This window comes from Chlamydotis macqueenii, chromosome 23 (genome assembly GCF_036417535.1).
Source record: "Chlamydotis macqueenii isolate bChlMac1 chromosome 23, bChlMac1.mat, whole genome shotgun sequence".
Lineage (NCBI taxonomy): Eukaryota > Metazoa > Chordata > Aves > Otidiformes > Otididae > Chlamydotis > Chlamydotis macqueenii.
In genome coordinates, this window is record NC_141578.1 from 255,109 (window position 1) to 269,193 (window position 14,085).

Here is a 14,085-nt window from a genome sequence, read left to right on the forward strand (position 1 = left end):
GGGCTGCGCCGCTCGGGGCGGGGCGAAGGCAGCGGCGTTGCCGGCGTCTTCCCACCCGCACCCGGGAGTGTCTGCTGTCAGCCACCCCGTCGCTACCGGCCGGTCGAGTCCCCTCGCCGCGCCTGTCTTCACTCCTCCCCACCTCACGGGGCTCTTCCGCCCTTCGCCATCTGGGGGGAGAAGGGAGGGGGAAGGCGGTGACAGAGCCGCTAGCGCCCTGCCCGCCCCCTGAGGTGAGGTGAAGGCGGGAGGGCGAGCGGGCAGCCGGGAAGAGGAGGAGAGGGAGGGCGTTGCTGTCGCAGGGCCCCCCCTGCCCGCGGGAGAAGCGAGGCGGGGAGGGTAGAGGAGGAAGGAAGAAGCCGCCGCTGCTGGAGGAGGTGGTGGTGGCGGCGGCGGCGGCGGCGGTGGTGGTGGTGGTGGTGCTGCTGCTGCAGCCGCGGGCAGAGCCTCCCCCTCCCGCCGGGCCGGGCCGGGCGGGGCGGGCTCCGGAACCGAGATGTCTCAGGAGCGACCCAAGTTCTACCGGCAAGAGCTGAACAAGACGGTGTGGGAAGTGCCCGAGCGCTACCAGAACCTCTCCCCGGTCGGCTCTGGGGCCTACGGCTCCGTCTGGTGAGTGCTTGGGTGTGCAGAGTGGGGGTCGCGTCAGGTTGTTGCCCACCCCATCGGCCCCTTTGCCTGGGCTCAGCGCCTGGAAACCGACCCCGGCCTAGAGGCAGCCGCGGCGGGAGGCGTGCAGGGCGGTCACGGCGGGGAGCGGAGTGGGGCTCGCTCGTCCCCCGGGGAGGTTCCTCTCCCCCAGCTTTTTCCCGGTCTCCTGCAAACAAAAAAAATCCCACCGCTTTTTCTCCCGTTTTAAGAGCGGTGCTGCCGGGAAGCCGCAGTCTTGCCTTTGGAATGCGTCGGGGATTGCACCACATGGCAGGTGGCACTAAAACATTTTTGCAGGGGAAGATAATCATGTCCCAGCCCCCCCCCCCCCCCCCACCCGAATGAGCTCATGTAGACATATTTCACCGTGCCTTCTTGCAGTTAGTGGGTGGGGGGTGGAGAGGGATGGAGGCTGGCAAGTCCCCCGTAGCTGGCTTTGCAGAGCTGAGGGCCTGGCAGAACTGGAATCTGTTGATAGGCAGGCAGGGAAGGCATTAAGGGCTGGTTTTGCATCTCTCCCTTGCAACAATAGGTTCACAAGTATGGATGGTTTTTTGGCGATAGTAGATCAACACAGGAAAACTTGTTTTATTGCTGTAGAATGACAGAATTACTGCAGCACGTGCTGCCTGGGAGAGTAAGGTCCTGGTATGAGACCTGCAGAAATATGGAGAGTTTGAAGATAAGGGTTTGGTTTTTAATGCTTACCTAATAGGAACAAAGCATATGACAGGTTACACGTGCAAAATACAATACTCCCTTGATTTGTAGTTTCTCTGCTGAAGTATGTTGGATCATGAACATAAATTAACTAGGCTGTGTGATTGTTTAATCATAAAGGCAAGGTTGTATTTGAATCAGTTTTACATCTAGACTTTAGCAGTCATGTGGTAGAGCCGTATAAAACTGTTTACAGATTACTGTGTCCTTTTATTATGAGGTGTCTTCCACATGAACGTTCTGGGTTCTATTCCCTGTTCTTTGGCTCTGACAAAATGTGATCAGAATTTTCAAATATGGGTGCGTAATGATTACACAGCTGCTCTGCTGCTGTATTTGAGCAGGCATGTGTATTTTTTCATTAACATAATGTGCAGATTTCTATCATGAATGTAATTTATGTTATACCAGAGGGATGCATACTGCACTCTGCAGGGGAGTTGTTTTGCATGTGCTGCAGTTCTAAAGAAATAAAGTTCTCAGATGTTCTTAAACTATTGTTATAAAATTATTAGTAAGTTCAGCTTAAATAACACACATTTCTTAAAACTGCTGTGCCCCAAATGTGCAAATGTTTATATATCATAAGAGACAAAGGCAAACCAATTCTAGTAGCAAGATTAACCAATGTACTTACTGAGGTTTTTTTTAAGATAGATAGAAGGATTTAGGTGAAAGAAGGACCTCACAGCCATAGCTGATAAATACCCTGTAAGTGCCATAGAGTTACGTAACTCCCCACATGTAATACGAAATGAATTTACTCAGTGCCTTGTCCATTGTATGTTTAAGGTTGACCTGACACAGTTTAGCCCATTCCTCTTGCTTTTCCCCGCCCCACAATCTCCTTTGTGTATGGAATACTTCCAAAGTTTGTTTTCAAAACCAATATTAAAGAGTTTTCATCACGAATTTCCTGTTATGCTGTGTCAAAACTTTCAAAGATTGTGCAACTGTGTTCAAAGCAGATGAAACAGTTTTGTGTTGGAAGCAATTTCAGACATGTGGCACGTGAGTCGTAGTGCAGTCCATGTTAATGCTTTTTTGTATGTTCTTCTAAAAATATGTTTCCTAAAAGATATTGTTCAGAAAGACTAGCAATATGGAAAGAATGTCAGGATTTAAAGAAAAACAAAAAACCAACCAACTAACCAAACAAAAAAAAAAACCCCAACAAATAAAACCCCTTGCATATATATAATTTTATTAAGCTGCAAATGGTGATGCATAGTATTAAGGTTATTCCTGCAGTGATTTGTTCCACTTTCTGTCCCTTTAGAGCTTTTTCTCCCCGGTAGAAAGTTACTTAGATTCTTTTGAGATTTTGAGTTTGGTGTACCTCTGCATTGGGATAGTAAATTGTGGAGGTTTAAGCACCGTTAAACTGAATGGTTAAATACACTTCTGTGTATGTCTACTGCATTGTTATGTTAGAATATAATAAAATGCTCTGTTATTCATTTAGTTGTCAAGATGAGGCATTTGAAAATGAAGAATTTTTAGAAAGTGGGGGGAAAATTAACAAAAAAAAAGAAAGAATTAAGCCAGCAGATGAATCATTTAGACAGTGGAGCTGTCTGCTGTAGGCTGCTTTAAATGTCTAATGCGAGTATGACTTGGAACACCTTAATATAAGAACCTGACTGTATTTTGTAGTCAGTGGATGGAGGGAGAGGCATTTTCTGCAGACAGCTTAAGGCATGTGCTTAAAGTCAGAGCAGCATGCCAGGGTTTTCTGAATTACTGTGTGCAGTGTTGGAAGAAGGATATTCACACAGCCGGCTGGGTTATTTTTCAGGATCTGGTTTTAAAAACTGAAAGTATGTGGAGCTGCAAGTAGGGATTCCGTTCCAAAACTTTGCGAAACATCAATATATATCCTCAGATTGTTCATTACTATGTCACGTAACAATTGCTGTGACATCTGTTGTGTGAAATGCTGTTTCATTCTTGCAACAGTTTTGTGTATTCATACAACATAGTCTTCTGCATGAAAAGAATTTAGTAACCAGGTCTGTACTAAAACACATGTGGGTTCCTGGAGTCTCAGTCTTGTAATACTTCATGTGAGGAGGAGAGGGGCCTAGGCAGTGCAGCATCTTGCAGTGGGAAGTTGCTGAACAGAGAAGGGATCGATCTCTGACTCGCAGCTTAGCTGGAGGATCGCTTTGTTGCTTGTGTGTGCTGGACGGAAGTCTGAGCAAACAGCTTTAGTTCAGCCAGCTCTAAGTTAGGCAAAGAGGTGCATTGATAATCTTTGCCATCCGTTTCTAAAGTGCTGTGAAGGCAGACCCTCTATACTCTTAGGAGTTTACTTCATTGCTGTATTTTTTGCAGCAGTTTTTTTGTGTGTTATATCGATACCTTTGTGAAAGTAGGTTTTTTGCTTAATTGCTTTAGAGGCTGTCTGTATTGCTGTATTTGATTTGGAAAGAAATTGAACTTACTCTTCCTCAGTCTTGCATAAGAGTCTTCTAGCTTTTTTTTTTTGGTTTGTAGACTGTTAGGTTATATTGCCCTTCCAAAACCTGTGATTTATTCCCGTTTCACCCCACAGTTGTACCAACACTGACTATAAATTTCCTGAGTATTGTGAAGATACTGAGGTAATTCCACTCTTTTAAAACTAACAGAGAAATACTATGGATTTAATAAATTTTAAAAGATTAGGCTCCAGAGGAAATGAAGTAACAACCCTAAATATCACCTGTGCAGTAACAGTTCCTCTGGGGTGGGGTTTTTTTTGTTTTGTTTGTTTGTTTGTTTGTTTGTTTCGTTTATTTTTATGGGGGGTTTTTTGTTGGTTTTTTGGTTGGTTGGTTTTTTTAACCAATGTGCACCTTTAGGCTTAGTAGTCACTTATCAAAGTGTGCAAGTGCCTCCAAAATGTGTATGCACTTGGAGGGACAGGTGCTTGCTTCTCCAAAAAGTTAAGGTATGGTAGGTGTGTGAGGGGTGATGTGAAAAGAACTGTAAACCTGTGAGTGGGATGAAGCAGCTGTACAGGTAGGATTAGCAGAACGCATGTGAGGAAGGGGAGTCGAGCAGGCACAGAAAAGCCATCAGCAGAGCTCTGAAGGCAAGTAGATTGAACCTCATGGGTGCTTTGTATATTAGGAAATTAAATGAGTGTTTGCACATCTGTCCTGTAAGGACAGATTGCAAGTTCCTTAGAAACAGAAGTCAATGTAGCAGAGGAGAAGTAAGATTTACAGCTTTTTACAGTGTGCTGGGAGGGTGGCTGAAATGCATGTGTAGGCTGAATTGAAAAGTGGCTGGTGTTAATGATAAACTGCTGGGCACTAAGAACCGTGGGGTTTCTCTGCCTGTAACTAGGGATGCATAAATTAACTCCAAAGGTACCACTAAAGAGATTCACTTAGCTTGGGTATTTGCACAGGTGCTAGCAATGAGCAGCATACTATTTAGCAAAATAGTCTTTGCACAAAAATTTAACATTCTGATTATCTAATGTTTAAATAAATTGCACTCTTAAGTAATTCTTTGTGTGCTTCAGTTCCTCAGACTACTTCACATGTTACTTCTAAGAAGATACTAGTTGAGTCGGTGGATAGATTCTCTAAAATAATAGTTTTATTCTAGCTCTTGTGTTCTGGATTTGATTCAGGTTAGCTCAGAATTGTAGTTTTAGCTCACTTAGGGGTGAAATGGATACATTTTGTGTGTTCTAGTGCAGTGCCATGTAAGAGGTTAAAAAATGTGGAAGCTGTGATAAATTCTGAATTTGTGCTGATCTTGTTTTAAAAGGGATTTAAAACTGTGAATCATGCAATTTTTTTTTTTCCCAATTGGACTTTTTTAGCTGAAATATGATCAGTGTAGTGCAGTTGTTTTAAGGCTGTGATGAAAGCCAGCTTAATGTTCTTTAAAACGCTCTCCAGCATGAGAGCTGTTCCATAGCTCTGTGTTCCGTACTCGTGAAAACCATTAGGCAGTTATCTGTATTGGCAGAAAATTACTCAGCATACCTTTATCTGGAGGGAAATAGTCTTGAGGCCTCAAATGCAACCCAACTTAGAATTCTTCTGACTTCAAGAGTAACTTTAGGTTGCAAATGTGCAGTAATACAAGATTTTGGGCTTGTGCACAGTGTCACTGTACTGGTTAAGCAGTTTCTCGGTACTGCTGATTGCAGTTCTCCTTGGAGGTTCTGCATCTACGACAGCTGAATGGTGACTTGGTACAACCTCCAAAATGTCTTCAAAAAGAAGGCAAAATTGAATTTCCTTTGGACTCTGGAAGAGCTTATGTTGTATTTGATGGTGCTGAAATCTCTGAAGAGAATCTTGTGAAACCCAAGAGAGAAATCTGACTGTGCAGCTGTGAAGGTGGTTAATGTGCAGGGAATCCCCTTCTTTTCAGGATGAAAGAGATACTGGTATATGCTGCTTTTGTACCTAAAATGTTTGAAAGCTGGTAAAGATCCGTGACTAATTCACAACAGTGTGTGTTGAATTATGATGATTAATCTCATTTTTGCTCTAAGTCCTAGAAAACACCTTGAGTATCATTAAAAAATTGTCATATAATTACAGCCTGAGTTAGGTATGTTTGTATATAGCATAATGGTGTACATGAAGCTTAAAAAAAAAAATGAATTCTCTGTTTCCCAAAGTGTAGCTGCTTAAGTATTGATATTCTAGTGGTGTGTGAAGACTTGCTGAAGATGATTTGAAATCAAGATTAAAAACTGAGTGCTTAGTGGCTTCTTTAGTCTGCCCAGGCTGAGTGAGGCGTGAAGGATAACTCGTGCGGAAGTGGTTGGTAATGGGCATTCTTTGAGGCCGTATGGTGTAGCTTGAGTAATTCAGCTATGACAGTTTGGGGCTCCTGCTGTCTGTCTATCTGCATTTTTGTATCTTTTCCACTCTGTGTATGCAAATGCCCCTTTATAGAGAAGGACATTCTCTTCTTCCGTCGTGCACAGTGGGTTTTCCACTCTTTTGAAGGATCGCTGTTTGTAGAAACCAGCCTGTATTTTGTTTTCTATTTCTCATGAACCTCCTATAGCAAGTTCCGTGGAAACTGAGCAACTTCGAGATAAGGAGTCTTTTTGCAAGTTAATTCCAGTTAGTTGCTTTAAAAAATAAATGTTAACTACATTTATTTCGGAGAGCTGCTTTGGTGAGGGTAGGAGGTGAGGGTTGTAGATGCAATTGTGGGTTTGTTCTAGGACAACTTTGATTGGTTTTGAACTTTCTGTTAGTTAAGCTACTTTACATTTATAAATGTCTAGCTTTCCTTTTCACTTGTTATTTGTGAAGAATATCCTTTAAATGGAATCAGGAGTTTGCCCTGAATCAAAATGCAGCAGGCAAATAAACAAATATTGTTCTTCTCTCACTTTCTCCATTCCATACTTTCCCCTTGTTTGTTTTCTTGAATGAAGTGTAACCTTGATTTCACATCCTCTCTTTCTCACTTTCCTTCCTTTTCGACAAACCAGAGCTGTTTTAGGTCAGAACATCAAAGAAGAGAAGAAAGAGGAATAATTTAATTCACAGCTAAATGCCTATGTTTCTTTAGTGCCTCATGTATACGCCTTAAGCTCTGGGAGGCTTTATGCGGTGTATCAAAATTTAATATAGTTCTTCATGTGTTAAATTTTTGATTGTTTCAAAAGCAACAGGCTTTTCCTTCTTAATATTACAAATAAATAGATTGTAATAGGACTTACTTAAAAAGATATTTTTACGGTACACTTTCTGTAGAACCAACAGTTGTGTAAACGTGTGGGGATTTTGAGTGGGGGGTGCAGGTTGTGGACCAGGATACCTAGAAATTATTTTTATTGCAGAAATGGAGAAATGGGGTTGACTGTGACTCAGTGTGCAGGTAGCTGCTCTCTGGAGTTGCTAATTGTGGATTTGAAGGTGTTTGTAAATAATTCATTTTTATTATTTGATTACTCTTTATTGTAGTTCTGCCTTTGACACAAAAACTGGGTTGCGTGTGGCTGTAAAGAAGCTGTCCCGACCATTTCAGTCTATCATCCATGCCAAAAGGACCTACCGAGAGCTACGGCTACTTAAGCACATGAAACACGAAAATGTAAGTTGAAGGAGATGGTATAAAAAGTTGGTCTAAAGAGGGGACTATCCAGGGAGCATCCATCACGATTGCATTTAAGGATCTTGTTGTGTATGTTTTTTTCTAATAAAAATACAAAACTTGCACTAGTCCAAGGGATTGTGGTTGTAGAAAAGCATGCAGTTAAAAAACCAAACAAACCAACCACACATAACCAATTTTGTATTAAAAAGTCTTAACATTTCCTAGAATAATCTGGAAATTACTGCTTAGCAAGTTCATGCTGTCTTAGAGATCTAGGACACAGGTGATGTCACTTACATTCTCCTGCTCACATGCTGTAGTAAGCTGTAGGTTTTGTTAAGAATTTATTTAAAAAAAGAAAATCTCAACATTTGTTTTTAGTCTTCTGGAGGGTTTTTCATATTTGTTTGTTTTGGCTTGGTTTTGTCAGAAGGGTGTGGAGCCGATGTTTGCTAGATTCCTGTAGGTAAAGGGAGGAAGAAAGGGGGGTGCGTGAAATCAGATAGCTTTTTGTGCAAGCCATCCGCTTAAATCATCAACAGGGAAACAAAGTAGGATGTGACAAATGTTACATTGGGCTTTTTTTTAATATAACCTTGATTTGTTATAGAAAACAGTTGCTTTTCCAGTTCTGTGTGTCTGTGGCATTAACACAGCAACATATTTATATTGCACGCTGTTTGGAGCAAATATGACATGCAGTGGAGCAAAAAGTCTCATAACCTGTCGTCTGTAGAACTATCAGAATGTCAAGAGGAAAGGAAGGCTCTTGATTTTTTTTTTCTTTTCTTTTTTTTTTTTTTTCCTGTCCAAGCAAACGCCAGCTTAGCAGAAGGGAAATACTGTTTGGAAGTGGGCTAAGCAAACCTAGGACCTTTATCTAGCACAAAAAGCTACACAAGCCTAATTCCATTGGAAGGTTCTTCTCAGATGGCCTGTTCAGAACCTCTGTTGTGGCAGTGGTGGTTGTGTGTTGTGGCTTCTAACTACCTCCCTCAGCAGCTGGTATCCCTTAAATCTTCTCGGCGTTTTTAGCGTGGCTAACATAATTGGAACTTCTGATGTGTATACGTACTATTGTCAGCAATACAACCTCAGTGCCTCTGTCTGATACCATTGTCTCACCAGTAGAGGTAGCGTTTGATCCTGGTTAATATCCATCCTTTGGAGTTGTTTCTGGACCTTTTCTCATACCCGAGATATTCCCCAAACAGGAAAGCTGATAAGGTTAAGCAATGAAAATTAGATTGTGACCAGTGCTACAACAGTTCTATGTCTGGCGTTTGTTAGTATTTTTTGATTAGTATTGCAAAGAGCCTATGTAGATTTGAGAGTAAGGCATAAAAGGAAGTTAACTTGTTTATATATAGAAATACTTATTATCACTTCATCGTACCATCATCTATCTGTGGGAAGTTTATCTAGGTTGTGGTTTAAAAATCCTGCAGATGCAGCGATATTCAGAGCCAGTTCAGGCAGGCTTGTTAGTGCTAGTGTGTTGAGTATTCAGATCTCAGTTAAGAAGTAAAACACTTGGTTTTACGTGGCACAGAACACACCAGTGAATCTGGTAGGTGTGGTGGTTGAAGGGGCTTGAGCATAGGATGGTTTTCTATATCCTGTATCTACTCTGGTTTGTGATGATGTTGAGCAAATAAATGGACCTGCAGAGAGCTTGAGTGTGTCTGCATTTTATCTTCAGGTTCCAGGAGGCCTTGGTAGCTTGTGTAAAGCACAGCACTGAGCAGATGGGAGAGCAAATGGGTTGGTTTGTCGTATGAAGAAATTAATATGCTCTGTGACATCCTAAAATGCTGGGAGGGGAAAGCAAAAGGTTAGGAGTTGGATTCTGAATCTACTGGTGTTCACACTTACTTAGAAGCGTATCAGTGATGCGCTGCAGAATAACTGCATGTAAGTGTTTGTGAAATTCAATGAAAGATACAGATAGTTTGATACTGTGCTTCACAGTGTAGCAAGGTAAAAATGGTAAATGAGAAAAACCTGAAGTCTAGATAGCAAAGTCATTTTTTTTTCTTTCTATGCTAAACTGCATGGATAATGTTGGTGGGGTTTTTTGCTGTAAAAACTGAAGAGTCCACCGGAGAAAGAAACTGTAAGCACAAGAATTATACAGGGTGGGTGGCAATGTTAGAGTTAGAAGATGTCTGTCTAGAAATGGAGTTGCTGTGATGTATATCAAGAGAGACAGGAAAGTGTTCTCTCTTCAGTTTCCTCAACAAAATGCAATCTGTAGTGTATAATATAGATTAGATAGCGGCTTTTATTTCCTACCCAGTTGCTCTCTTTTCCAGAAGCATAGTCTCGGTTCCTCAAAGATTTTGTCTTTAATTCTCTGCTTAGAGTTAATTCCATTGGTTCTGACATCCTTGACAAGTGTGAGCAATGGGATAAAAAGGATAGTGTGAAAGGGGACACAAGAATCCAACTCCTGGTTTTGTATGCACGCTTGAACCATTACTGAAGTTGTTGAAATGTGTGTGATGCTTGTGTATCTGAGACAAGTGAGATGCTGACTTAAAAAGGGAAGAGGAGTTTTTTGGAAGTGGATGAAGAGAACCTGTCCTTTTCTCTCATATATTCATAATATAAAACATTATTTGCTGTTACAAGAAGGAAAATAAGGTTTAAAAGCACATTTCTGTGAAAAATAAAAAACTTTATTGAACAGATTTTTTTTTTTTTTTTTTTAATCCTGTAAATGACCTAGAAGATAATTATGGGATAATGAGGTAGAGTTCTTCTTTTCCACAAGGTAACACACATCCTTTTACTATCTACTGTTAGTACAGCTCAGGGGTAAAATGAAAGGTGGAGTAGCTGCTCTTTGGGTAGAAAATGCAAATGACAGTGTGAAGCTGTCAGCTGCTTCTGAAAATTGGGTCCTCATTGCATCGCACTGTTCTCCTGACTTATTTTCTAGTGTAGTCATTATTATTCATTGCTTGTGTTACAGATCCTTGAGGTTTTTCTAGCCATTACTCAGTGCAAGTGAAACAAATATAGTCTGCCAATTCTGATTTTAGCATGCAGTCAACAGTATAACTAAGAACTGAGCAGGAAGCAAACAGTTTTGTCTGGTGGCTGTGGGATTGGTTTTTTCATCCATTTGTTTCCTGAGCAAACTTTAATTAGTTTTGAAATAAGGTATTCTAAACCAGTCTTTACATCTGCCTTTCGTTATGGCTCCCATTTTATGCTTTTAAGTGGATGGCTGGTGTGAAAAGACAGCGGTGTATTTCTAACCTTAATATATATATATATATTTTTTTTTTAACACAAGAATTGAAGGTTTGTTTCTGATCTTGTAGGAATACTAATTTATCTGCATCTGAATGATTCATGTAGTTGGAAATTAAACATCCACTGGAATGGGTAGTTTCTATTCCACAAGGGATCTTATTAACTGTATCGTATTGTACTATGATTGTATTTCACAGCTTTTTCACGTTACTGTTTTCTTTCTAGGTGATTGGTTTGTTGGATGTGTTCACCCCTGCCAAGTCACTAGAAGAGTTCAATGATGTGTAGGTAACTTCTCTGAAGACTGCAACAAAACATCTTTTCTATCTTCCATATGTTTCCCGCTTTATTATAGAAATATTTGCCACGTTAATTTGTCTGCCATCATTCTCAAACAACTGAATTCCAACACAAAAGATACTGGGACATCCTAAAGTGTTGGACTTGCCAAATTTGTTCACTTGTGTTTTATTGACCGGTGCTGTAGGAATCTGCATACTAAACTGGTACGTTATTTAAAATGTCCTAAACTACATTTAATTCAGCAACACGCTTTGGAACAGTCAGCCTTGCTGTTGGAGCTTCACAGGGAATTTTTATCCTAGTCCTGTCAAAGAGATTGCTTCATAGCCTATGTGTGTCCTTTTGTGCATAGGTACTTGGTGACACACCTTATGGGAGCAGATCTGAACAACATTGTGAAATGCCAGAAACTCACTGATGACCATGTGCAGTTCCTCATATACCAGATTCTTCGGGGACTGAAGGTACTTGCACCTGTCCTGCCTGAATGTTGGTGGCTCATCAGCGGGAGCTGGAAGTTCTTGAGGAGTGTCATATCCTCAGAGATTCATATGTGTACATAGTGGGGCTTCTGTAGCTTTCCTGACGTGTCATAGGATAACCTATTGCTCCTTCCCTTCTTAGCTCTTTGGAGCTCTGTATCGGAAAGGCTATGTATAATTTAAGATATTTCTGTATGTTCCTGTGGGCAGAATCTGGAAAACTATGATGTATGCTGCCCTCTAGTCGGCTCTATGAATCTTCAGTTTCTTCAGTTTTGTTCACTTATGTTGTTCCACTCGTGATGGCAGTGCTCCTGGGTGTTCCTAAGGAGAGACAGTGAGACACCTACGTTCTTGAAACCCAGGCACACACACTTGGTTCCTTCTGCAGACAAGCTGCAGCATTTGAATTGCTTGGGATGGGGTAGGGCAGTATTGTCTAGTGAAGAAGCGAGAAGGAGGCTACTTGGACTGTTATGTAAAATTTGTCATCTTGCCTTACAGTACATCCATTCAGCTGACATAATACACAGGGTGAGTATTTATCCTAAGATTGCTTCCTGTACTGAACCAATGTCTTTTAAAAATGTAGCACAGAATCTTAGTGTAGTGCCTACGGAAATAAGAATAAATTTACTGAGAATTATCTTGGTTAATCAAAAGGTTAAAAATGGGAAGCAGTTGTCAAGATTGTAGTTTCTGTTCCTGCCTGTGTTTGACTTCTATCTTTTGTGAAATAGATTCTCTGTTTGTTAAATATACACCTGCAGCACTGGTGTTGCAATAAGCTTTTATGCATTTTTGGTTATATGTGACACCTCTGAGGGCTGCAGAAGAGAAAGCTGACTCTGGGAGAAAATAATTTTGCCAAGTATGGAGAGTTGATATCTAGAGCAGTTAGAATCTATTTTCTATCTGCATTTACATTTTTATTGATGTTAGACTGGTAAAATAACATACCGCTGTTAATGCTGATGTTGTTTAATTTTCTAGGATTTAAAACCTAGTAACCTAGCTGTAAACGAAGACTGTGAGCTAAAGGTAATGTAATCACAAGGTCTGATTGGTTTGACTGCAATTTGAGTTTTGTGGATTTGTGGAATGTCCTTTGGAATTAAAGGGACAAAATAATTTCTTATGGAAATACTTTCGTGGCCCAAAGTAATAATGTTCTTCCTGGCTGTAAAGGTGTTTTTTCTGTATCTGTTCATGTGTTTTTAATGAATCATCATGAAAGTGAAGTGTTAACACCTTGAGTTTGGGTTTAGTTGTTTTAGAGATAAGATGCCCAGACATAATTCTGATCGTTGAGTCCTATGCTGTTCTAGGCCAGTGTCTTTTATGTCTTTTAGAGATTGTGAAATTTAGTTTCGTAATTTGCTTTAGCAGTTGCACCACCTCTCCTCCACCCCATCCAGTAACTGCCTAGTTATTTGCTCTAACCAGTTTGCGTTGTTTCTGCTGCAGTAGTTGGTGGATGTCTTTTCTGTTTTGTAGATCCTGGATTTTGGCTTGGCCCGACACACAGACGATGAGATGACTGGGTATGTGGCTACCCGGTGGTACAGGGCTCCTGAGATCATGCTGAACTGGATGCATTACAACCAGACAGGTAATGCATTTCATTAACATATGAGGCTTTTCAGTTCCTGAATTGTGGAAAAAAAAGAGGTTGTCCTTTGTAAGTCCTCCTTTCCATTTGATCACGTAAGTTGGCGGTCATGATAGTTGGGTTTCAGTAAGGGTGATTAAAAGAAGGAAAGCACAGATTAGTGTTTGAACCACAGTCTACCAGATGTAAATTAAGAATCATTGTGATAGCATTCACAAGACTTGTTTAAACTTGAACCTTTGAAATTGCAATCAGCAAATTACTGTCAGCGCTTACCCCTTACTTTTCCTAGCACAGTGTTTTTTCAAGTAGGTGAATGGACTGTATCTGGATGAGGAGACTGTGTTTCTAGGAAGCTGCTGGGAATATGCTGAAAAATGTCTGGAGTTATGGTGTGAAGAAATATTTAAAAGTATATAAACCTCCCTTCCTTTCCTCTCTTCTTAGCTTCTTCTTCACAGTTATATCTTCCTCACAGTTTCCCATTTCTGCTCAGCAAATGCATCATGCTTCCCTACAATGCTTCCAGACCAGGAGCGTAGAGGAAAAGCAAATGCTGAGACTAGCTCTTACACAGGAGAGCATATGGATCAAATAAAATAATATGCTGTTCTGATTTCGTACTTCACTATTTTTTCTTCTTTTCTCTTTTTCTGTGCATGTGTATGGACTTGTCCTGTATCTGTAGTGTAATAGCTGGTGGTTGGTTGGGTATATTTTATGTAAGGCCATATGCAAATGTGTTCCTCAGAGTTGTCTTGAACAGGTTTCTTTATCTTCGATTGTGTAGATTCCTGCCCAGCTCTTTGGTGTTCAATGCGTGTTATGCTGGGGAAGGAAAATTTACCTGGTCTGGAATTCTGTTACTTGGACAAGTCATAGTTGACATAGTTACTGAGCAGTATCAGCTTGCAACTTATCTCTGATTGTTTCAATGCCGTAAGACTATTTAAGGATAATGTCATTTGTGCTTATTGG

The 14,085-nt window shown here is 40.8% G+C and overlaps 1 protein-coding gene across 5 annotated transcripts in view; it reads left to right on the forward strand.

The window, feature by feature from the left end:
* MAPK14 (mitogen-activated protein kinase 14) overlaps window positions 1–14,085 on the forward strand; it is a 26,135-nt gene continuing 12,050 nt past the window's right edge. Inside the window, exons 1-8 of one of the 5 annotated variants that reach the window (XM_086765796.1) lie at window positions 481–612; window positions 1,252–1,299; window positions 7,314–7,443; window positions 10,936–10,994; window positions 11,366–11,477; window positions 12,000–12,029; window positions 12,489–12,536; window positions 12,993–13,107. In XM_086765796.1, the coding sequence (XP_086621922.1) occupies window positions 1,253–1,299; window positions 7,314–7,443; window positions 10,936–10,994; window positions 11,366–11,477; window positions 12,000–12,029; window positions 12,489–12,536; window positions 12,993–13,107 (541 nt within the window). In that variant the 5' untranslated portion in view covers window positions 481–612; window position 1,252. Of the gene's footprint in view, window positions 613–1,251; window positions 1,300–7,313; window positions 7,444–10,935; window positions 10,995–11,365; window positions 11,478–11,999; window positions 12,030–12,488; window positions 12,537–12,992; window positions 13,108–14,085 lie in introns of all 5 variants that reach the window. The other 4 variants (XM_086765793.1, XM_086765792.1, XM_086765795.1 and 1 more) reach the window with 4 other exon arrangements.